Below are 25656 nucleotides of genomic sequence, written 5' to 3'. Positions count from 1 at the left end.
GAAAGTATTCATGAAAGCTCTCAGAATATTATCTTGGCTTTGCCTATATAAATTACACAGGCTCCTGCAGTGTTGTAATATATTTCTTTTTCAACTAAAATTCTACATTTTAGCTTTTGGAAATTTTGTTCCTTTCTTTACTTCATATTGCAAAGAGATTGAATATGTGAATCTGACTCTCTTGTATGCATATGTGACAGCTTATGATTCTAAGATGCACTGATGACTTACTAATAATACTTCTGGATCTGACTTTAGAAGCCTCCAGTTCAGTATGCGTAGATCTTAAGTGTTCTAACTACAAATATCCAAAATGATATCTGTGGTTGGTTTTATTTTTAAGTAACATAAAAAGTATTTCGAATCATTATGGCATTTTCAAACAAAACTTAATTGTTGTCACTCTGAGTTTGAGCCTTTTTCCTTAATATACTTTCCAAATTCAAGTGAAAGCATGTTTTATTTCATTTGATTTTGGTAACCATTGTACTATGTATGCCAAGATGTCACTATATATACATACACACACACACACACACACACACACACACACACACACACACACACATATCCAACTAAATGGTTAAATTTTTTAAGTATATACATAGGAAATGTTCTGTTACAAAATATGTGTACACTTGAAGCCTACCTAAAAATCAAATTACTTTCAAATCCATATTAAATTAAAACAAATGGCTATGTGGGGTAAAGGTGCTTGCCATAAAAGCCTGACAACCAGAGCTCAAATCCCATAACCCAAGGTAGATGGAGAAAACCAATTCTGGGAAGTTGTCTTCTGGCCTCTACATATGTACAGTGGCACATGTATACACACACGCGCGCGCACACACACACATACACACACACTAAAAATAAATAGTTCAAATCAACTTTAAATGTTTCTATGATTCTGTCATTACCCTTCCACCAAACTCCCAGAATAGTGAAGGTCAATATTTAGGTTGTTCAGCCTGTGTCCTCCTCATTGCAACTTCTCAGCTCTGCCATTAAAGAGAAAACGCAGATATAGATAATAGGTAAACTAATGAGAATTGTGTTCCAATAAATCTTTATTTAAAAAAAATCAAGAGGTAGTCTGGGTTGGTCCCTTGGGCCATAGATGGTCAAGTTTTGACCAAACAGATAAAGCAAGAGATATTCTGGGTTGGACCTTACGGCCATAGGTGATTAACTTTTGGCCAAATAGATGACCTTGCATATGTATTACAGAAAAGAGAGAAGCAGTATAGGAAATCAGTATGTTCTTTAACACCTTAAAATGACTCTTCCTCACCAGTTGCCAAAAATAAAAGCCCCCTATCATGATACAAAGCTTTAACTAACAGTAAGGTGGATTATTGCAACTTGCCACATCTATTATATTTATTATTAGTATCATGTTTGCTATTTTATTCTCTTACCTTGTCCTACTAAACTCAACCACATGTACTGGTTAAAACGTAATTACATAAATTTTTAAAGATGTGATTTTTTTTTATATAATGTCACAAATGTACATACATTTGAAGCTGATGTTCAAAAATTAATTTGTCCTTTCATCCTTGTCTAGGCAGAAACACTCTTCCAGCAAATCTGCCCAAATGAGGACTTCTGTCCAGCCCCACCAAATCCTGAAGATATTGTCTTTGATGGAGACAGTTCACAACAAGAAGCATCAGAATCCACTGTTATATCAGAGACCAACTCGGAGACTCCCAAGGGAAATACAGACCTGGGATACCCAGAGGAGCCCTCTAAGTAGTGGATATGCATTAGACTTACTATCCTAATTTGAGAATTCTTGGCTTCATAGTCCTGATGGATGGAGTATATGAAAACTTAGAAAGCAACAACTAGTAGGCAAAATTACAAAACGAAATGAGTCCTAGAAATCTAAAGGGCAATTTTCTTCAAAGAAAGCATTTCTGGGAAAATAAAACACTTATAAAGCACATTGACTTGCCTATTTGAAGATAACAAACCTGTGAGATTAGCATTCCTGGGAATGTAGCTATGATGTTAAAGGGATCCTATGCATTGTAAGTAATTATGTGGTATTCACATAAATTTGCCACATCTGGAGAATCAGCTCTCATACTTATTTTGTTTATTTGAATTATATTTTCATTCTGGGTATGATATAACAGATAAGAGCATATGTAAATACAATAGAGTAAAGCTAAACTATCATAATCTGGCCAGAAGCCTATATTTGGAGTAAAAGTTGGTTTTATTTTATATGTTAAAAACTGAAAATGTTAATACTAAGGTGTTTAGATGATTTGCTAATCATGATTTGTTAGTAAGTAGTGACTTTGGTGTAATATTATACACACTGGCTAAAGTTTAAAGATGAAACGTAAGAATAGAAGCATACATTTGGATAAGATCAGTGATCCTTCATGATTCTACTAAGTCAGAGTAACGGAAGCACTAACCTTGTTCACAGAACTAATTTGGTCATGGCTATGCAACTTAAAATATTGGGCAGCTTGTTTAACTTCTTCAGTTTCTGCAGATTTAAAGAGGACTACTGTGCCTAGTGTGTCAGAATAGTTATGAAGCACCATCCTTAGAGTGGCTCCTCTGGAAACACACTGTTTGGAACTTTCCCATTGGTTGACCTGTGGGTAAATATCAAACCAACCTCACGATCACAGTGTTACATGTATTGCGCTAAATTTTTAAAATGCAGCCTGGTGGTGGTGGCACACACCTTTAATCCCAGGACTCGTGAGGCAGAGTGATTGTGAGGATCTCTGTGAGTTCAAGCCCAGCCTGGTCTACAAAAGCTAGTTCCAGGACAGCTAGAACTGTTACACAGAGAAACCCTGTCTCAAAAAACCAAAAAAGAAAAGAAAAAAAATTAAATGCAAGTCTGTTTCCTAAACTCATTAGTAGCAAGTGGATTGGTAGTTTTTAAAGACTTTAAAGTTTTTAAAGTCTTAGAAATATTTTATAAATTCATATTCCTCTTCTGGCAACTAAATATAAGATCATGGAAAACTAAACAGAATCTGGCAGTTAATATACTGTAATACACTCTTTACATGAAAACATGAGGGCTATACAATGGCAGCAAACTTATTTGCAATGCCTGTATTTAAATTTCTCTGAGCTCTGATGGTCTACTTTCTTTGAGCAATAGTTTGGACCTAGAACTGCCTGTAAATAAATAAACAATAAATAAACCCAGTTTCCTGTCAGGGAGCCATGGCTCCAGTGAACAGCACAGAGTTCTTCATGTGCAGCTGGTTCCTGGCCTGGCCAGGTTTCAGAGAAGATCTCAAAGGAAACTCCCAGCAGAGAGTCTTGATAAACAGAAAAATCCAAGGACTGTTGCTCTTGCTGACCCCTTCAGATTGAATTGGATTGAGAACAACAGGGAAAGCGTCCCAGACTCCCAGACTGCTCTTCTCAGGCTGCCTGCACTCCCGCTGTACAGCCCTCTCCTCTGTAGTACCCCTTCCCTTTTGTAATGCCACACAAATCAGGGACAGATTCACATTATGACCTACTTTGTCACAAAGCTTCAGCTCTTCAGTCAGCTGTTGTTTCCTGAAGCCCAACCAGGGCATGCACTAAATGCCAAGTACATACCTGTACTGCACCAGGTATTGGTCCTGCCTCTCCATGCCAGCAATAGAAAAGTTTCTCTTAGATGAGAGTATTAAGTTGGAATACAATCACAGTAAAGTTGCACCAATAAAAATGTTCTACTTTGTTATAATATCTAGAGTTAAGGATTCCTAAATACAGCATGCACATTTATCTAAGGAGACAGGCTCTTAGATAGGCTAAGAGTAAATAGAAACCTCTGGACACTGCAGCTATGTAAATTGTTGAGCAACTGTGTTATGCTTTCATGGCCTAGCTCATACTGTATCTTTTTCCATTCCTTTGATGACATCAAAACCAATTGCTCTTCCTGGCCATTTACTAAATATATTGTTGAAATGCTTAAAGCTCCTTAAATACCATGAAACTTTTTTAAAATTGTGGACAATTCTGCCTATTTCCTGTCACCTCAGAATGCAATACGAAACATTTTAAGAGCTTTTTCTTGTTTTCTTAATTACTGCAAGGAAATACTTGATTTTACGGTTTGAAGTTCCAAACAATACCAACAACAAACATTAAGATAGTGTTGTAAAACCGTAAATCTAAAGTCATATGAAGAAAATTGTTGTTTTACATAATGCAGATGTTTCAGTAATTTCAAATTTGAAAGTTGCTGTAATCAAAGAATTTATACTTGTATGTTCAAAATATTTAAATATGCATGCCTGTTTCTTAGTAACCAAAAATCCTATCATTAATTTAAGTGATTGATATCAGATCCAATAACTAATCCTATGTTGCTTTTGTATATTTTTTCTAATTGGTGTGCCTGCCCAAGAAAACATAAATAATAGATGTCACTTTCTATTTTTCTATAGTAAAATGGCCACCACGTCATGGGTAACTTATAGAATAGTGAAAATTTCTAAAATAATATCAATTATAAAGTTGATTGTTGACAATTATTAATTTCTGACAAGATTGTTTCTAGATTGTTTCTGTCTTCAATTTTGTTTTCTAGTTCCTAAATAGTAGCAATCATTTAAAGAAATTTAAACCATTTTCTTGCAAATTACTTATACACTGTTATTGGTATTAAATAATTTGTCTTTTGCTCAGTAAACTTTCTTATATGTATTTGAAAAAGCATGAATATATAATTGCATACTGTAACAGGGAGTTTTCAGAGGAAATAAAGACTTTCAATGCCTTTCCACTGTAATGGCCTATTTCTTCATGCTTGAATTTTGTATATAGGGTTAGAGATGCACCTCAGTGGTAGAGACTTTGTTTAGCAAAGTCTACCTACTAGAACTTTTAGGAGTAGATAGCCTGTTCTATCGCACTTCCACTCCTCATCCAAGGTTCCCTTAGCTTATAGTCAACTCTGCATGTGTTTGATTATAACTTAATAAGGATTCTTTAATAGGAGACTGACTTAATGTATATTGATTGGTATAAAATACTAATCCCAAAAACAACTTTTAAAAATATATAAGTGTTGGATGGTGGTTGCACACCACTTTAATTCCAGCACTCAGGAGGCAGAGGCAGGTGGATCTCTGAGTTTGAGGACAGCCTGGTCCACAGAGTGAGTTCCAGGACAGCTGGGGCTACACAGAGAAACACTGTCTCAAAAAACATGTGTGCGTGTGTATGCCAATAACTGAAAGGTTGTCTTGGATCTGGGTTACTTTTCTGCTCTTTTACTGCTATTAAATAATTGTCAGCTATGTGTTTTGTTTAATTTGCAGGCTTCTACCTACCCACAGTGGTAAATTAGTATGACAGACTACCAAACTGAGTGGCTTTGGTTTACTTAGCAAAATATTCTAGATACCAATATTAATGTCACTATCAAGCAAAAGTCGATAGTAGTTTATCCTGAGATCACTGTTACGGAGGCTGTGAGGCATACATAAGCTATGGCTTTACAGTACGTTGATCACCTACAGCCTGCTTTCACATCTTAGGAGATCCAAAATGGTTTTTCATGTTTGGTGATGAAAACTGGAAATACTTGATTCTCTTACAGCTTATTTGCAGTAGGAAAAATTATTGCTTCTGTTCTTTGTATGCAGAAATAATTCATTAAGCTATGGTTTTTCTTGAACGAAATAATCAAAGATTACTGATATTTTCTGTCAATTCCAAGTAGTTCATGAAGTTCCTCAGAACATATAGAAAAGCTAATCTAACCAGAACTCTTGCAAAACAAGCAATTTTATCTGTGAGATTATTAATAAATCAAGTCTTTGAAAGCTAAGGTTGATTGAATTTTTAAACAAGTGGCTGTGTATCCTTCAATCACCTTGTTGCTCATAGAGTATTAAGACTCTTTTAAGAAATCCTGTGATATGTTCGAATTCTCTTTAATTATAGCTGTTTAGGACACCAAACAGTTTAACAGTGGGCTTTCCGAGTCACATTTTGAAGGCCATGTTCTTCCCATTAATGCAGTTTTGCTATGGACTCCAGTGAGAAATTCCTCCTCTGTGAGTTACTGTGTCTCCTCTATCTGGTGATGAGGATTCAGGATTCATTTGATAGGCCATCAGTCATTAGAACTTGAATCCTAGGAGACTGTAGAGTCTTTTTGCCGATCTCTCTAAGATTTATTCTGGTAATTCCTATCAGTGCTAATAGGACTTGCTCCTGTAGATCTTCTTTCTATAAAGTGGACAATCGAACCCTAAAAGAAAATTAGCTAGTGATATACACTGTCACGGATCAAGAAGTAGCACCGAGTAGCTCTACTCTAGATTTTCCTGTGTGGTGGGAAAGCGTCAGTGTCAGCAGATTGTTGATAGAACCTGAAAGGCTCTTGATTTTCTATTTCCGTTTTAATACATAATAGAAACTTCCTCTTCTAAGAACTACCAATATAAGTTTTTCTCATACAAGAGAAAACTTTTTTCGATTTTGTTTGTTGGTTGGTTATTGCTTGTTTGTTTTTGTTGTTTTAAGCAGTATCTCACAACATATCTCTAGATGGTCTAGAACTTACTATTTACACAAGATTGGCCTCAAACTCACAGATCACCTGCCTCTGCCTCTTCAGTGCTGGGATTAAAGGTGTGCACTACCACATCTGGCAAGAGTAAACGCTCAAATTAATATTTTGAGAAGTTCATACATGAGTACTATATGTCACTTCTGATTCCTCCTAATGCTATGTCTCTGTCCACTCTCAAAATCAGGACATCTTTAATTATTGTTACATATACACACTGCACAACCTACAGAGCCCATTTAGTGTTGCTTATATGTGCTAGCTTGGACCACTTGGGACTGCCTAACCTATCAGAAAGCTCATGCCCACAGAAAACCAATAAATGCCTTCTCATCACTCATTGATAGCCTGTAGCTCTCTATGTAGGAGTGGAACCTTGTGAAATTTACACATTCAGTGTTGGCATGTCAACATAAATATTGGCACAAAAGTGAGTGCGGACACATGGGGAAGTTGGAGGGAGGGGTCACTGCTCTCTAGAAGTGGGACCTGGAGAGAATGGAGTTGATAAATGGGGTGGGCCAGTCTTCTGCACCAATTTTATTCAGAGCATCAGACAATTTATACACTGAGCATAAAGAGAAAACTCATGAATAATGTTCTCGTGGGTTCAAGTTGTGTACAGTTGCAAGGGCAAGCAACACATGGCAAAAACATGTTTTCCTAGAGACGCATATAAAGGGTAGTTTAAACATTAAATAGAACAGCAAGTAATAATGAGTAATCTGAAGTATAACAAACTCCTGGTCGCTTAACCTGGAAGGAGCAAAAAAACAGTCTAAGAACAATTCCATGTTTTGAAGACCTTATAGTGTTCTCACAAGACCCTATTCCTGAACCATGTTCCAACAGGGACCAAGTGGTAGACAGATATGGTCAAAATGTACTGTTTAAATCTATGGAATTTTCAAAGAATTAAAAATTGTTCTGGAAACGTTGAACAATTTTTTTTTAATTTTTTATTGAGAAAAAGAGGGGAAAAAAAAGTCTCCGCCTTTTCCCAGCCTCCCATTTCCCTCCCCCTCCTCCCACCCTTCTCCCCCTCCCCCAACTCCTCTCCCCCTCCCTCTCCAGTCCAAAGAGCAGTCAGGGTTCCCAGCCCTGTGGTAAGTCCTAGGTCCTCCCCTCTCCGTCCATTCCTAGGAAGGTGAACATCCAAACTGGTTGGCTCCCACAAAGCCAGAACATGAAGTAGGACCAAAACCCCTTGCCATTGTCCTTGGCTTCTCATCAGCCCTCATTGTTTGCCATGTTCAGAGAGACCGGTTTTATCCCATGCATTTTCAGTCACTAGCTGGCCTTGGTGAGCTCCCAATAGATCAGCCGCACTGTCTCAGTGGGTGGGTGCACCCCTCATGGTCCTGACTTCCTTGCTCATGTTCTCCCTCCTGCTCCTCATTGGGACCTTGGGAATTCAGTCCAGTGCTCCAGTGTGGGTCTCTGTCTCTATCTCCATCCATCACCAGATGAAGGTTCTATGGTGATGTGCAAGATATTCGTCAGTATTGCTGTAGGATAGGGTCATTTCAGATTCCCTATCCTCAGCTGCCCAAGGAACTAACTGGGGACATCGCCTAGTGCTCCTGAGAGCCACTCTATGTTCAAGTCTCTTGCCAACCCTAAGGTGGCTCCCTTAACTAAGAATTGTGCTTCCCTGCTCCTCTATCCAGCCTTCCTTTATCCCAATCATCCTGTTTCCCCAAGTTCCCCCCATTCTCCCCTTCTCACTTTTCTCTCCCCATCTCCGCTTACTCCCATCCCAACCACCCCCAAGATCCCATTTTTTTCCCAGGCAATTTTGTCTACTTCCCATAGCCAGGAGGATAACTGTTTTTCTTTGGGTTCACCTTCTTATTTAGCTTCTTTATGATCACCAATTATAGACTCCTTGACCTTTATTTATGGCTAGAAACCAATTATGAGTGACTACATCCCATGTTCATCTTTTTGGGTCTGGGTTACCTCACTCAGGATAGTGTTTTCTATTTCCATCCATTTGCATGCAAATTTCGAGAAGTCATTGTTTTTTACCGCAGCATAGTACTCCAATGTGTATATATTCCACACGTTCTTAATCCATTCTTCCATTGAAGGGCATCTAGGTTGTTTCCAGGTTCTGGCTATTACAAATAATGCTGCTATGAACATAGTTGAACAAATGCTTTTGTCATATGATAGGGCATCTCTTGGGTATATTCCCAAGAGTGGTATTGCTGGGTCCAGGGGTAGGTTGATCCCGAATTTCCTGAGAAACCGCCACACTGCTTTCCAAAGTGGTTGCACAAGTTTGCATTCCCACCAGCAATGGATGAGGGTACCCCTTCCTCCACAACCGTTCCAGCAAAGGCTATCATTGGTGTTTTTAATTTTAGCCATTCTGACAGGTGTAAGATGATATCTCAAAGTTGTTTTGATTTGCATTTCCCTGATCGCTAAGGAGGTTGAGCATGACCTTAAGTATCTTTTGGCCATTTGAATTTCTTCTGTTGAGAATTCTCTGTTCAGTTCAGTGCCCCATTTTTTCAATTGGGTTAATTAGCATTTTAAAGTCGAGTTTCTTGAGTTCTCTATGTATTTTGGAGATCAGACCTTTGTCTGTTGCGGGGTTGGTGAAGATCTCCTCCCAGTCAGTAGGTTGCCTTTTTGTCTTAGTGACAGTGTCCTTTGCTTTACAGAAGCTTCTCAGTTTTAGTAGGTCCCATTTATTCAATGTTGCCCTTAATGTCTGTGCTGCTGGGGTTATATATAGGAAGCGATCGCCTGTGCCCATCTGTTGTAGGGTACTTCCCACTTTCTCTTCTATCAGGTTAAGTGTGTTCGGACTGATATTGAGGTCTTTGATATTTTTGGACTTGAGTTTTGTGCATGGTGATAGATATGGGTCTATTTTCATTCTTCTACAGGTTGACATCCAGTTGTGCCAGCACCATTTGTTGAAGATGCTTTCTTTCTTCCATTGTATACTTTTAGCTCCTTTGTTGAAAATCAGCTGTTCATAGGTTTGTGGGTTAAAATCCGGGTCTTCTATATGATTCCATTGGTCGACTTCTCTCTTTTTATGCCAGTACCACACACTGTTTTCATTACTGTAGCTCTATAATAGAGTTTGAAGTCAGAGATGGTAATACCTCCAGACAATCCTTTATTGTATAAGATTGCTTTGGCTATCCTGGGTTTTTTTTTTCCATATAAAGTTGATTATTGTCATCTCCAGATCTGTGAAGAATTTTGATGGGATCTTGATGGGGATTGCATTGAATCTATAAATTGCCTTTGGTAGAATTGCCATTTTTACTATGTTGATCCTCCCAATCCAAGAGCAAGGGAGGCCCATCCATTTTTTGGTATCCTCTTCAATTTCTTTCTTCAATGCCTTAAAGTTCTTGTCAAATAGATCTTTCACTTTCTTGGTCAGAGTTACCCCAAGATATTTTATGCTGTTTGTGGCTATCGTGAAAGGTGAAGCTTCTCTGATTTCTCTCTCTGCTTCCATATCCTTTGTGTATAAGAGGGCGACTGATTTTTTTGGAGTTGATCTTGTATCCTGCGACATTTTAAAGGTGTTTATCAGCTGTAAAATTTCTTTGGTGGAGTTTTGGGGGTTGCTTATGTACACTATCATATCATCTGCAAATAACGAAAGTTTCACTTCTTCCTTTCCAATTCGAATACCCTTGATCCCATTATGTTGTCTTATTGCTATTCCTAGAACTTCAAGCACTATATTGAGGAGGTATGGCGAGAGTGGACAGCCATGTCGTGTTCCTGAGTTAAGCGGGATGGCTTTGAGTTTCTCTCCGTTTAATTTGATGTTAGCTGTTGGCTTGCTGTAAATAGCTTTTTTTTATATTTAGGTACGACCCTTGTATCCCTAATCTCTCCAAGACCTTTATCATAAAGGGATGTTGAATTTTGTCAAATGCTTTTTCAGCATCTAATGAAATGATCATATGTTTTTTTTCTTTCAGTTTATTTATATGATGGATTACATTGATAGATTTTCATATGTTTAACCAGCCCTGCATCTCTGGGATGAAGCCTACTTGATCATGATGGATAATTTTTCTAATGTGTTCTTGTATTTGGTTTGCCAGTATTTTATTGAGGATTTTTGCGTCGATATTCATGAGTGAGATTGGCCTGTAATTCTCTTTCTTGGTTGGCTCTTTGTGTGGTTTTGGTATCAGAGTAACTGTAGCTTCATAAAAGGAATTTGATAATGACTCTTCTGTTTCTATATTGTGAAATACATTAAGGAGTATAGGTATCAGGTCTTCTTGGAAGTTCTGGTAGAATTCCGCATTGAAACCATCTGGTCATGGGCTTTTTTGGTAGGGAGGTTTTTGATAACCGCTTCTAATTCTTTGCGACTAACAGGTCTATTTAGATTGTTCACCTGGTCCTGGTTTAACTTTGGTATATGGTATTTATCTAAAAAAGTGTCCATTTCTTTTACATTTTCCAATTTTGTGGCATACAGGCTTTTGTATTGAGATCTAATGATTCTCTCAATTTCCTCTGTGTCCGTGGTTATGTCCTCCTTTTCATTTCTGATCTTATTAATTTGCATATTCTCTCTCTGATGTTTGATTAGTTTGGATATGGGTTTATTAATCTTGTTGATTTTCTCCAGGAACCAGCTTTTTGTTTCATTGATTCTATGGATTGTTTTCTGTGTTTCTATTTTGTTGATTTCAGCCCTCAGTTTGATTGTTTCCAATCTTCTACTCCTCCTAGGTGAGTCTGCTTCTTTTTTTTCTAGAGCTTTCAGGTGGGCTGTTAAGTCTCCAATGTGTGCTTTCTCTGTTATCTTTAAGTGGGCACTTAGTGCTATGAACTTCCTCTTAGGCCTGCTTTCATAGTGTCCCATAAGTTTGAGTTTGTTGTTTCTTTATTTTCATTAAATTCCAGGAAGACTTTAATTTCTTTCTTAATTTCTTCCTTAATCCAGGTATGGTTCAGTAGTTGACTGTTCAGTTTCCATGAGTTTGTAGGCTTTCAGGGGGTAGCATTGTTGTTGAATTCTAGCTTCAATCCATGGTGATCTGATAAGACACAGGTGGTTACTAATATTTTTTTGTAACTGTGGATGTTTGCTTTGTTACCGAGTATGTGGTCAATTTTTGAGAAGGTTCCATGAGCTGCAGAGAAGAAGGTATATTCTTTCCTATTTGGGTGGAATGTTCTATAGATGTCTCTTAAGTCCATTTGATTCATTACCTCCATTAATTCTCTTATTTCTCTGTTAGGATTCTGTCTGATTGACCTGTCCATTGGTGAGAGAGGAGTGTTGAAGTCTCCTACTATTAGTGTGTGCGGTTTGATGGCTGCCTTGGGTTTTAGTAATGTTTCTTTTACGTCCGTCGGTGCGTTTATATTAGGGCATAGATATTCAGGATTGAGACTTTGTCCTGATGAATTGTTCCTGTTATGAGTATAAAATGTCCCTCTCCATCTCTTCTGATTGATTTTAGTTTGAAGTCAACTTTGTTAGAAATTAGTATGGTTACACCTGCTTGTTTCTTAGGTCCATTTGCTTGATAAGCCTTTTCCCAGCCCCTTACTCTGAGTAGGTGCCTGTCTTTGTGGTTGAGGTGTGTTTCTTATAAACAGCAGAATGTTGGATCCTGTTTTCGTATCCAATCTCTTAGCCTGTGCCTGTTTATAGGTGAGTTGAGCCCAGTGGTTGTTAACTCCGGTCACTTTTTTAGTAGTAGAGTTTTTGTGTTTTCCCTTCTTTGAGTTGCACTGTTGAAGAGTCTCTAGATGTCTTAGTTATTGTGGTCAGTGTTGGACTCCTTGGTTAGTGATTTTCATTCTATTACTTTTGTAAGGCTGGATTTGTGGCTACATATTGTTTAAATTTGTTTTTATCCTGGAAAATTTTGTTTTCTCCTTTTATGGTGAATGAAAGCTTGGCTGGGTATAGTAGTCTGGGCTTGCATCCATGGTCTCTTAATTTCTGCAGTACATCTATCCAGGACCTTCTGGCTTTCATGGTTTCCATAGAGAAGTCAGGTGTAAGTCTGATAGGTTTACCTTTATAAGTAACTTGGCCTTTTTCCTTAGAAGCTTTAATATTCTTTCTTTATTCTGCATGTTTTGTGTTTTGATTATTATATGGCGAGGGGATTTTTTTTTTTGATCCAGCCTATTCGGTGTTCTGTATGCTTCTTGAACCTTCATAGGTACATCTTTCTTTAGGTTGGGAAAGTTTTCTTCTATAATTTTATTAAATATATTTTCTGGACCGTTGAGCTGCACTTCTTCTCCTTCTTCTACTCCAATTATTCTTAGGTTTGGTCTTTTTATTGTGTCCCATATTTCCTCAATGTTTTATGATGAGAATTTGTTGGACTTGCTGTTTTCTTTGATCAGTGTGTTTATTTTCTCTATGTTATCTTCAGAATCTGAGATTCTTCTATCTCTTGTATTCTGCCGGTTATGCTTGTTTCTGTAGTCTCTACTCGTTTACCTAGATTTTCCATGTCCAGCCGGCCCTCCATTTGTGTTTTCTTTTTTGCCTCCATTTCAGTTTTCAAGTCTTGAGCTGTTTCCATTATCTGTTTGATTGTTTTTCCTTGCTTTCCTAGGGTATCATTCACTGATTCATTCAATTCTTCAAACTTTCTGTTATACTTCCTATCCATTTCTATAAGTGCATTTTTTACATGCTGTTTAAGGGTGTCAATCACTTTCATAAAGTCAGTTTCTTCTACTTCTTCTTGATTAAGGTGTTCCTGTCCTCCTGTTGTGTGGTCGCTGGGTTCTGGGGGTTTCATGTTGTTTTTCAGATTGTTGAGTGAATTCTTGCATTGGTGCCTGCCCATCTCTTCCTCCGAATGCTTCCCTATGGATCTTCTTTTACAGGATCAGGTCTCCTTACCTACTGATGTATCTTCCCAGTGATGGCACTCCCCAGTGGTGGCTCTCCTGGTGCTAGAGTGATGTCTCTCCTGGTGCCAAGATCAGATCTCCGTGCTGGTTGGGTAGCTCGTAAATAAAGCGCCTACCTTGCTTGCTGCAGGCAGGCTATTGAAACAAATATTACTACTGGACGGAAAATATAGTGCATACAAGCCCGATAAGTTAGGCTTGTTTGTCCTGGTGACGGTGGGCTTTGTTCTCCTGCTTGCTTATAGTCCGTCCTTTTGCCTGTTTTGTTTGTTTGTTTTTTCAACTACTTCAAGTTGAATTTATAATGTTAAAATGATGAATTGAAGAATGTTTTACAGAAACTTAAAACAAATTTTGAATAAAATATTAAAATACAAAAAAAAGGAAACAAAGGAGCTCCCACCTGCTAGGTTGCCCTCGGGATTCGGCCCCAGTGCCCCAAATAGGGAAGGAAGGCAGAAGGGGGGAGGGTTCTGGATGCAAGCTGGGTGGGATAGGAAGAGAGAGGTAGTATGCTGGGAGTATAGGCCCAGCAAGAAGCCTAGGAAGTATAGGGAGGATGAGGAAAATCTGAGTTCCCTGTCCCCAATGTTGAACAATTTAAACTCATATCAAGGCAAGCTATACTAGCTGGAAGGATGGAGGGGGGGTTGGAGACTTAACAGATGTTTTAAGACAAAAGTGTTGAGTATGTAGAGGAAAGCCACTCACACATCAGTATATAAAATGGTTATACCTTTTAATATGAGGAATAGTTCATCGGTACCTGTCAGAACATATCAGTCCAGCATTTCCAATTCTCATAGATGGTTTCCCTAGCTTACAGAAAGTTCTATATGTGTATGTTGTAAAGCCACAGAATTGAAGATGTAGTATGGGTCTTAGAGATTCTGGAACATTATATATATATATATATATATATATATATATATATATATATATAGTAATGTCTAGAAAAGCTGCCTGAGTAAGCCTGTATCAGAAATGAAGAAAGGAATATCCTCTGGAAATGTATACTATATGAATGTTAAATATGTAGTTACAGTTATAATTGAGGGCGATAAATAAAGCAATGAGTGAGGAGTTGCCTTTGTTGTCTTCAGTAGTAGTATTAAGCCCTAGTAGTAAGAGCAAGGTGATACATATACAAATAAAATGTTGAAAGAAAAAAATGGCAAAACCATTGTTCAAAACTCTATCTCAAATACCCTGTATTAGAAGGCCAAAGATAATAAAGTCTGAATTTCTATTCTAAAACATGCACTCATTAACTCATAGCAACTGTGGATTCCTGCACATGATCAAGCCAGTCTAGTATGCACAGGGAATGAGCTAATTAGTATAGGAGGACTAACTGAGGAGCTGTTGAAAGCTGATGGCTTCTGAGGAGGGAAAGACATTGTTTTAATGGTATGGGTCTTGGTAGGCCAACCAGATGCAAGTAGATGGCTCCATTCCCATGAGTATATGGACAACACACATCAGAACTGGTAGATTATTGAGAAAAAAGTAGGACATAAAGTTAGGAGAGAGTAAGGGCAAAGTGGGTGGAACTGGGAATAGTTTAGTGTTTTGAGGCAGGGTTTCTCTATACAGACCTATCTGTTTTGGAACTCTCACTGTAAAACAGTCTGGCCTCAGATTCAGAGATCTGCCAGCCTCTGCCTCCAAAATTCTAGAATTACAGGCATATGCCATCACCACCCCTGGGAGTGCTCACTCTTCTGTAGATAACAGTGAAAAGAAACAAACAGGACAAAAGGAAATACAATGTATACAGTTTGAGGGAAAAAATAACTCCAGGAAATTTAATGTTGGAGTCCTGGTTTGAACTCTAAGATATAGGGGAAATGATAAGGAGGGAATGGTTCCCTCAGGGCAATGTGCTAGAAACAAAGCTTCCAACTTGTCAAAACCAAACAAACAAACAAAGGCCTAAGGGATTATCTGTTCAGAAAAACAAAAACAAACAAGTCAGATGCAAATGTAATTCAAGGAGGGGGACCAGGCTCCCTAATAAGAAGGAAGCTGACCTTGGCAGCCTCAGTAGCATGCCAAGAGCAGTCTGGCCTTAGACTCCTGAAGATCACAGGAGTGAAGGGCTTTTGGATCTTTCTCTGAGGTGAAAGAAATCTGCGAAGGCCAAGATTGGTGGTCATTGTGTGAAACTGTGCAAGTGAAGCCTGGATTGTGTTGGAGACCAAAAGATGTTGGAGATGCCAGAGCTGTGGGATATCTCCCATGGAGAGAGAGCGGCACGAAGAGAGTGGAAGGAGTCAAGATAGATAAGTGTGTTCTAGTCCACGAAGCTAGAAGGTAAAAGCCAGCACAAAACTATAGGATTTGGAGTTTGCCCTTTGGATTTCCATTTTGATTTGGTCCAATATTTCTTCACTATGTCCCCATTCTTCTCTTTTGGAATGGTAATATATATTCTGTGCCATGTTGGAATTTTTTTTTTAATGGGGAGTTACACTTAAGTGATTGTCTTGAGTCTCAGAAGAGAAGAGACCTTAGACTTTTAAATAGTCTTGAGACTGTGAAAGACTATAGGGATATTTGAAGGCGGACTGAATGCATTTTGCATTGTGACATGGCTACAACCCTGTGGAGCTCAAGGAGTGACTTGTGGTAGTTTGAATGAGAATGGCCCCATAGCTCATTTGTTTTAATACTTATTCCCCAGTTAGTAGAACTGTTTAGGAAAGAACTGTTTAGAAGGTGTGGCCTTGTTGAATAAAATGTGTCATTGGGAGTGAGCTTTGGGGTTTTAAAAGCCCAGGCCATTCCCAACCAGTACTCTCTTTGCTTTGTGGTTGTGGATCAGGACTCTCAGCTACTGCTCTGGCACCATGCCTGCTTGACTGCTGCTGTGATCCCTGCCATGATAGCCATGAACTTTCTGTCTGAAGCTATAAAACCCCAAAACTTTTTCTTTATAATTTACTTTGATCATGGTGTCTCTTCACAGGAACAGGAAAGTAACTAAGACAGACATAAAGAGTAAATTTCCTAACATACTGTCTGTCAGTTGGTAGGAATCCAGTATATATTGACTTTAATTGACTAAGATAGACTTATTAAACTTTTAAATTCCACATAGCAAACTTGTCATTGGGAAATTTGATGCCACTTGGTATCCCCAAATAATTATCAAAATAAAGCAATGAACTAAAATCATCACTGAAATGAGGCTGTTACTGAAGGTAAGAGAAGTTTTAATTGAAAATGTTCCCAAATGACAACACCAAACACTTTTAAAAATCAGAAATGGTAGGATAAATAAGAAACAATCTTTGTCTTCAAAGAGCTAGGCAATCTGTTGGACACAGACCTGTAAAAGTAAGCAATGATACCACTAACTTTGTGGTCTATATATAAAGACAATAATGCTGTGACCTGGCATTTTACAGGCATATTGGTTACCCTATACTTTTTGACATGTGTTTTCTTAAACATTGAGTTTGGGTGTTGTTTAGAATAAAATATCTCTTCTTGTCAGAATAGCTTCAATTTCATATTCACTCTGTATCTTGTAGTTTGTTCCTCTATATTAACAGAAAATCAGTAAACTTTTATCCACTGAAAAATACTACTATGAAAAAAGAATATAAAACTTTGTTTACTTTCTTGGAATAAGAAAGACAAATATGTACAAGCTATGAAATCAAGTCCAATTAAAATTTCAATAAATTTTAAAAAAATGAAATAGGATTCTGCTTGAAGAAAATAAAGTACTGCTGGAAAAGTCCTTGAGTATTCTCATATGCTCAGTACCCTTTCATTGCCTAAGTAGAAAAAAAAACTTGTTTTCTCTAAGTTACAAGGCACATTTGGTAGTGTTTCAAAATATTGTGCATTTTGAAGTCAGTTTGTTTATTAAGTAATTATAATAAAGAATGTTTTGTTAAATAAAATGATAGTATAAATAAACTAGTAAACACAGTTCATTCAATCTATGCTATAACTTGAAAACTTAATAGATGTGCAAAGAATAAATCCAGGATACTATATATTTCCAGCTAGGAAACTTCTACTTGTTCTCTTTCCTGTATCTATCATGGACTTTGGACTGGTAGGCTTTTAGCAGATGCCAGCCTCTTAAAATTGATCTTTGGCAAAAGTGCTTCCGAATTCCAACCAAGGTTTTCAGCATGAACGTAAGTTAAATTGGGTTAAGGGGTCAAGAGCAGTACATTACAAATGGGCCTCGTTCTGCTTTAACATGCTGAGAAGTAGATATGATATGCCTGCTGAAATGGGAGTTTTGATTTCTGGACATTCTCAATCTGAGAACAGGGGAGAGGTCAGAGGAAATAGCTAACAAAAATAAACGAGGCCAATAAGAAATGCCCCACAAGCAAAGCAATGTCTTCGGAGTAGAAAGTTTGTGCATTGTTTTAAAAATCTGGGTTTAACTTTTTACAAGCAGTTTTATGACATATTAAGGCTAATATTTAATAGCTAACAAGCTAACACACTGCACACAGTAGAGGCACCTTCTATTTTTATATAGTCAAGGATGCAGACAATTATAATCCTGTTTTCAGCGATAAGGAAACTGAGGCACAATTTTCTACTTTACATGTTAAAACAAACTTTAAACTGAGGTAATCTTGCTTCAAATTCAGGAAAATTAGAAACAATCTAAAAAAAATCTAAAGGCATATTGATGAGAACCTTTTCATTCTTTCTCCTGTCACCTTGAATTGTCTCCACCATTTTTCAGTAGTTAAGTGGTTTAAACTAAAAGGGAGAACAGCATAGAAATGCTTAGTTTTGATGTAAATCTGCCTCACTTCTTTGAAGCCCCGCATACCGGACAATTTTCATGAGCTCAATTTCCATAGAATGTTTTGCTCAACAACTCTAAAGTAGAAATGCCATGATAAACCATCTATAATTTTTCCATGGCAGAGTTTTCTTATTTGACTTCCATTAAATGAAAGTAACATATTTCAGATTTAGAAACTTCCATTTAATAATGTAGGCTTTTGGAAGAGCAGTTGATGGGCCAAAATTTCACTAGTACAGAAAAATGAATAGGCGACACCATCAGATAAATGAATGCTTTCTCTAATATTTCAACAAACACAAACGAGTCCCATCCTAGCACATAGTCTTACCCAAGAAAACCGAGCCTTAACAGGAAAACTGGATTTATCAGGCCCAAGTTGTTAGCTAAGGAGGCTGCATTATATCCAGGAAGGGAGAGGCCTCACATTCTTCTTCGCTTAATGCAAGAGTTATAGCCATATTCATGTCTTGAAAGATACAAGAAAGTAAGCAAAATAATGAAATCTGAGCTAAGTGGCTTTACTTCAATCTAATTGCTGGTATCAAAACAAGCGCATGAAGATCATATTTTCCAAATGGCTCTATAAACTGTAATCCTATACGGCGTGACAATAGGATAAAATCAATGGCAGCATTGTATCCTTGAAAGTATATAATCTCTATATGCAATCCAAATTATTTATCCTGCTTGATTTAATTATTTAAGCTGTTTGATAACACTCAGTACAAACAGTCCCTTCTGACATCTTCTGAGAATACCTCAGATCAGGTACCTAAATGCCAGAACAGTGATAAATGTTCGCCTTTTTCTGACATATATAACAGCACTGATTCAGCACTGCAAAAAAAAAATGTTGTATAAAAGAGGAAAGAGTGAGTGTTAATATGCTATAAATATGTGCTGGAAAAATGATGAGGACAGATGTAAACAATGTTATGTATGGAAATCAAATATAACTCTAATGATATGTAATGGAACAGCAAATGTTTTCCAGACTAAGTACCACTTCCATCACAACCGTTTTTCTGATTTTGTAAATGCCACTTTCATTGACCCACAGAAGCATTGCTTTGTTTGACTTTTAATAAAAGCAGAGGTAATTAAAGTATAACAGAAAATGACATTTTATTGAAATATGTTTTACTTCTGTGTAAGATTTGCAGTAGAATGGAAACTACTACCTTATTTAATTAGGTCCAAATGATAATGCCATTGTATTCTTACTTGGCACTGTAAGATTTTTTTTTAAATTACTAAGTGATGAAAAATACCATCTTGATTTAGCAATGAAATTATTCTATGAAATTCAGGTTTAACTTTGTCAAAAATTATTTTGTGAACTTATGAATGGGACAGAAATGCTTACAATAAATTCTAGTTAATCTTACATTTTTTTATGAATGGAAACATGCAAAAATAATCTTTGTTGCGGGAGGTCCTTCTGCTCCTCCAGCCTATAGCCGCTGAGATACCAGCCCATTGGGGCGTAGTCTCTCTCCCTTTAAAAAAGCGGCTACTTCCTTTCTCGCTCTCTTCGATTCCTGCTCCATTTCTGGCGACTAGACTCCTTCCTGATTGTGCAGAGGGCTGTTGTCTGGGACGGTTATCTGTAAGTTTTTTCCCCTTTAAATAAATTCCACCCTATTAATCATAATTCCAAACTGGTGTGGCATTGTTTGTGACTTACGCCTTCAGCTGGCACCCAACGTTTGGTTTTAGGACCTCTCCTTCCCCCCCTCGGCTGCCGGCCGTGAGTTTGGCTTGGCGCAAGCCCTCCCTTCCTCAGCCGCGGCCTGTGCCTTATGGCCTGTGCCTTGTGCGTGGAGCCAGCAGTTTAATATAAATTATTACACAGTGGATTTTCTTGCTTCCGTTCTTTATATTTTCCCTTTAGACACCTCAGATTGACTTCATGTCCCCACGCACCCTATCGTCTGCCTCCCCACGTGGATTTAAACTCCAAAGGCCCGCATAGTCTCTGCCTGCGTGGTTTTCTCTTTTCTGAGTCGTTTTTAAATCTCCCTTGCAAGCACAGCTCTTAAGTGGCGCGAACCAGAGCACACGGTTGCCGGTTGCTGAAAGCTGCAACCCCTCAGGGTGACTCTGTCACTTGGAGGCATACACGGCTTCTGGGTTACTCTTCTCTACCCCTGGATTCTGGGTTTATGATTCCATGTACGGAATTGATTTAATTACATTTACTTTGTTGGGCAACTTGCATTTCCCAATTTTTAACAAATACTATGCGGACACTGAAACAGGACCCCGTTTTTGTCGCGACTTGGCAAAAGTGCCACCTGCTGGATAATAGGTAATATGGCAGTTTTCGTTTCCAACACTAATTTTACTGTTTTGGTTACCAATAAAATGGGTTATATCATGCAAAGATTATATGACTATGGGGATAAGTTAATTTACTGGTAACTAGGTTTCAGTATTCTTTTGCATATTCTATCTTTTAGGAAGCATATGGCACTCCTAAGAACCATACAATCTTTACTAGAAACTCATGCAGGTCAGGAGATTCAGGATTCAAAAGAGACAATAATAAAAAGACATGAAATGATTGAAGAAATTATTGGAGCTGGTGAACAGAGTAAGAAGGCACAAGGACAGGATACAATGCCAACATGAGCTATTAGAACTGGCTTACCCAAGGTTTTAGTGGCATACCCTATACTTAATTCTGACAAAGCGTCAACTTCTAAAGGCTCAAAGGGAGTCAGAGAAGCTAGATGGACGCCAATAGCAATGAATGATCTAAAAGAAATTAAGCAAACTGTTGTTAATTTTGTCTTCCACTCTGCATATGTAAAGGAAATGATAATGACTTAGGCTTCTAATGCTAGAGCTACCCCCCATGATTTCCATCAGTTAGTGTCTGCAGTTTTAGATAATTGACATTCCTTGATGTTTGGAATTTATTTCAGAGAAGAATCCAAACATATGGAACAGCAAGGAAGAGCAAAAGGTGTTGAGGTTTCCCAAGATCAAATTCTTGGTGCAGGAGAATATGCTGATCCACAGGTCCAAGCTCTTTATGATGATGAAGTACTGTGTCTATGTCACCAAGCAGCTTTAAATGCTTGGAATAGGATACAAGATCCAGAAAAAAGGGTTGAATCATATACCAGAATTAGGCAGGGACAGAGAGAACCCTTTATTGACTTTTTGCAAAGATTAATTAAGGCTCTGGACATAGGGGTAACAGACCCAGAAGCTAGACAAATACTTCTTGAATCTCTAGCTTTTGAGAATGCAAACATAGAATGCAAAAAGATAATTGGGCCTTTAAAGTCTAGATCAGCACCTATTGATGAATGGATTCAGCATACGATGAATGTTGAGACATTTAGCTATAATGATGAATCATGGGTAGGAGAAGCGATTTCCACAGCAATGAGGAGACATCAAACTGCCAGGTGTTTTAATTGTGGTAAATTAGGACATCTGAAAAGGGATTGCAGGCACAGAATTTCTAGGAATAATATCTCCTCTGGGAATGACAAAAATAGGAGACCTCAGCCTTCAGGTATATGTAGGAGATGTGGTAAAGGCCGGCATTGGTCCAACGAATGTAGGTCAACAACAGACAGATGGTGCAAACCAATATCATCAGGAAACTCCTTGGGGGGCCTCTCGCAGGCCCCCAAGCCAACAGTGGCCCAGTCATTCCCAGTCACAGTGGAGAATATGCCTCACCAAGAAAATTAAAAGCTCCAATGTCTGCTGTAAAAAGTAATAATGGTCTAAATGATGATTTACGTGTGGAGGATGAGTCAAAAAAACCCAGTAGGACAGAGTAAACGTATATTTTGGCAGACTTCTATTAATGATCAAAGACCAAAGCTAAGAGTCTGTATAAATGACACTTTTATTGAAGGCTAATTAGACACAGACTCCAGAATCTTGGCATCCAAATTGGCCTCTTCAAGAGGTAGATGTTCAGTTCCTGGGAATTGGAACCCTATCTCGTGTAAAACAAAGCACAAGATGGGTTGAATGCACAGGGCCCGAAGGGCAAATAGGAAGACTAAGGCCATATATAGCCAATATTGCAATAAATGTATGGGGCTGATACCTGCTACTGCAATGGAATACCCAGATTAACATTCCTGTAGTTCCAGGAACTCATAATTCTGGGAAGGATATGATGAGGTATTAGGGAAAAAGGTCACAAGCCATTCTGGCTGTACAAGAACGTACAGCAAATACCAAACCTTTAGAGGTACCAACAGCCCTACCTTTAAAATGGCTAACTGAGAAGCCAATATGGATCAAACAGTGGCCTCTAGCTGAAGATAAATTACAGGCATTGGAACAGCTGGTGCAAGAGCAACTAGATGCTCACCATATTGAAGAATCAACCAGCCCTTGGAATTCTCCTGTTTGTTGTAAAAAAGAAATCTGGTAAATGGAGAAATGTGACAGATTTAAGAGCTGTCAATAAGGTAATTCAACCTATGGGCCCACTACAATCTGGAACTCCTTTGCTTTCTCTGTTACCAAAAGGATGGCCTCTTATAGTTATTGATTTGAAAGATTGTTTTTTCATTATACCGTTACAAGAAAAGGATAGAGAAAAATTTGCCTTCACAGTGCCTACTTATAATAATTCTCAGCCTAATAAGAGATATCAATGGACTGTCCTCCCACAGGATATGCTCAATAGTCCCACATTGTGCCAATATTTTGTGAGTAAACCATTGGAAATAATTCATAAACAATTCCCCAAGTCCATAATTTATCATTACATGGATGACATCTTGTTATCTGATTCAAATAAAGATACTTTAGAAAGGATGTTTGAAGAAGTAAAGAAAGTCTTGCCTAGGTGAGGATTACAAATTGCCCCTGAAAAGATTCAAAGAGGAAGTTCTATTAATTACCTAAGTTATAGAATAGGGTTAGAGAAAATTAAAACGCAAAGCGCACAGATTAGGAGAGACCAGTTATAGACTCTTAATGACTTCCAAAAATTGTTAGGAGACATTTCCAATCTACGACCAGCAGTTGGGATAACACCTGATCTAATAGTTCATTTAAACCAAACCTTAGATGGTGATAAAGATTTGAATAGTCCAAGAAAACTGACAGCTGAAGCAGAAAAGGAACTGACAATGATTGAGGAAAAATTACATGAGGCACATGTGGATAGGGTGAACCTAAATCTTAGCTGCATCCTAGTCATATTGCCTTCCAGAATTTCTCCTACAAGGATTCTAATGCAGAGGGAAGATATTATTTTAGAGTGGATATTTATACCTAATAAACCTAGTAAAAAATTAAAAACTATGTGGAAAAAGTCTCTGAATTAATTATAAAAGGTAAGCCAAGACTTCGTCAACTAGCGGTTGTAGACCCAGGAGAAATTATAGTGCCTTTTACTACTGAAGAAATAAAAAAAGTTATGGGAAGACAATGAACTGTGGCAAAGAGCTTGTGTTAATTTTTTGGGAGAAATTAATAGCAACTATCCCAAAAGTGGTAGACTTAACCTCATAAAAAGAACTTCCTGGATTCGTCCTAGAATTATACGTGATGCTCCAATAACTGGAGCCCGTACATTCTATACTGATGCAAATAAATCAGGGACAGCATGTTATAAGTCAGATGAATTGAGTAAGGTGGAACAAAGCCCTTATAATTCTGTCCAGAAGGCAGAATTATATGCCATTCTTATGGTGCTAAGGGATTTCAAAGAACTTCTTAATATAGTTACAGATTCACAATATGCAGAAAGAGTTATCTTGCATATTGAAACCGCTGAATTTATACAAGATGACACAGAGTTGACTTCATTGTTTATCCAGGTACAAGACATAATCAGGAACAGGCTTTGTCTGATGTACATAACACACATCCGGTCCCATACAGGTCTGCCTGGTCCTCTAGCCCAAGGCAATGCTGAGATTGATCAATTATTGATTGGAAGTGTGTTGCAGGCCTCAGAATTTCATAAGAAGCATCATGTCAATAGTAAAGGCCTAAAGAAAGAATTTTCCATTACTTGGCAACAAGCTAAGGACATTATAAAGAGATGTCCTACTTGTTCTTTCTATAATCAAACACCGTTGCCTGCAAAGAGTAACCCAAAGGGTACTAAGAGAAATGAAATCTGGCAGATGGATGTGTTCCACTTTATGGAATTTGGTAAATTAAAATATGTACACCACACCATAGACACGTATTCAGGTTTTCAATGGCTACAGCCCTGAGCTCAGAAAAGGCTGATTCAGTAATCACACATTTATTGGAAGTTATGGCCATCATGGGTATACCTGCACAAATAAAGACAGATAATGGTCCAGCATATGTATCTAAGAAAATGAAACGCTTTTTTGCTTATTATAATATAAAACACATTACAGGTGTGCCTAATAATCCTACAGGTAAGGCAGTTATAGAAAGATCAAATCGTATTATAAAGGATATGCTGAACAAACAGAAAGGGACAAAAAATACCCCCAGAAATAGATTACATAATGCTTTATTAACCTTGAATTTTCTTAACGCTAATGAGAAAGGAACTACAGCAGCAGAAAGACATTGGATAATGGAAAAGTCTACTGAACTAAATCAACCGATTTATTTCAAAGATGTGCAGACCTCTCAATGGAAGCCATGAGATGTGCTACATTGGGGAAGGGGTTTTGCTCTTGTTTCCACAGGAGAAGAAAAATTGTGGATACCATCAAAATTAATAAAGTTTCGATTTGAAGAGGAGAAACCTCCTGGAAAGGAGAAATGACAACTCATCCACAATGATGATATTCATACAGGTAGTAAGAAAACCATATAGAATGTGGGCAGGGTTCTGTTTTTATCTCCACAGGAAAACACTCATCTTTGAAAAATTCAAGGGACCCTGGATGTTTGGATTCTGACAGATGGAAAAATACCTGCCCAATAGGAAATATCAAGAAAACTGAATATTTGTGTAAGTAAAATATATTAAACCATATTTCTAAATTTATAGAGCTGGTTTTGAAGTTGGACTCTGGCTCAGTCCCTCTCCAATTCCAAGCCTGTTAGTAAGAGAAAAACCCAGAGTTTCTGGAGTTTCTGTCTCATGTCAAGAGCCATGATATGGGACAGAAAGAAAAATGAGTTTAGAAAACAACTTTGCTTTTTTTCATATCTATCATACTTTTCATTGAATATATCTATCATGCCTTTCATTGAATATATATATATGTCTATATGATTAATGTTTAAGTTTTTCACAATGAACAATGAATTTTTCCTGAAGTGACATTTGAAGTTTCCAGGAAGAAGATGGGGCCCCATAACAACAACTCCACCTGGTTGATATGACATCATGATACTGATAGCCCTACTACAAGACCTGCTTTGGGTACCAGCTGTACAAGACAGTTCCAACTTG

General features: G+C 37.8%; 1 protein-coding gene across 1 annotated transcript in view; it reads left to right on the top strand.

The window, feature by feature from the left end:
* Positions 1 to 4783, top strand: part of LOC121441087 (rab proteins geranylgeranyltransferase component A 1) — a 172142-nt gene extending 167359 nt beyond the window's left edge. Inside the window, exon 15 of the mRNA XM_041642219.1 lies at positions 1571 to 4783. Coding sequence (XP_041498153.1) covers positions 1571 to 1762 — 192 coding nt within the window. The 3' untranslated portion in view covers positions 1763 to 4783. The remainder of the gene's footprint in view (positions 1 to 1570) is intronic.
* The last annotated feature ends 20873 nt before the right edge of the window (positions 4784 to 25656 follow it).

This window comes from Microtus oregoni, unplaced genomic scaffold (genome assembly GCF_018167655.1).
Source record: "Microtus oregoni isolate MIOR12 unplaced genomic scaffold, Mior012 000073F_002, whole genome shotgun sequence".
In the NCBI taxonomy this organism is placed as follows: Eukaryota; Metazoa; Chordata; class Mammalia; order Rodentia; family Cricetidae; genus Microtus; species Microtus oregoni.
Note: the sequence above shows the minus strand (reverse complement) of the source record. Positions and strands in the feature narration are given on the sequence as shown.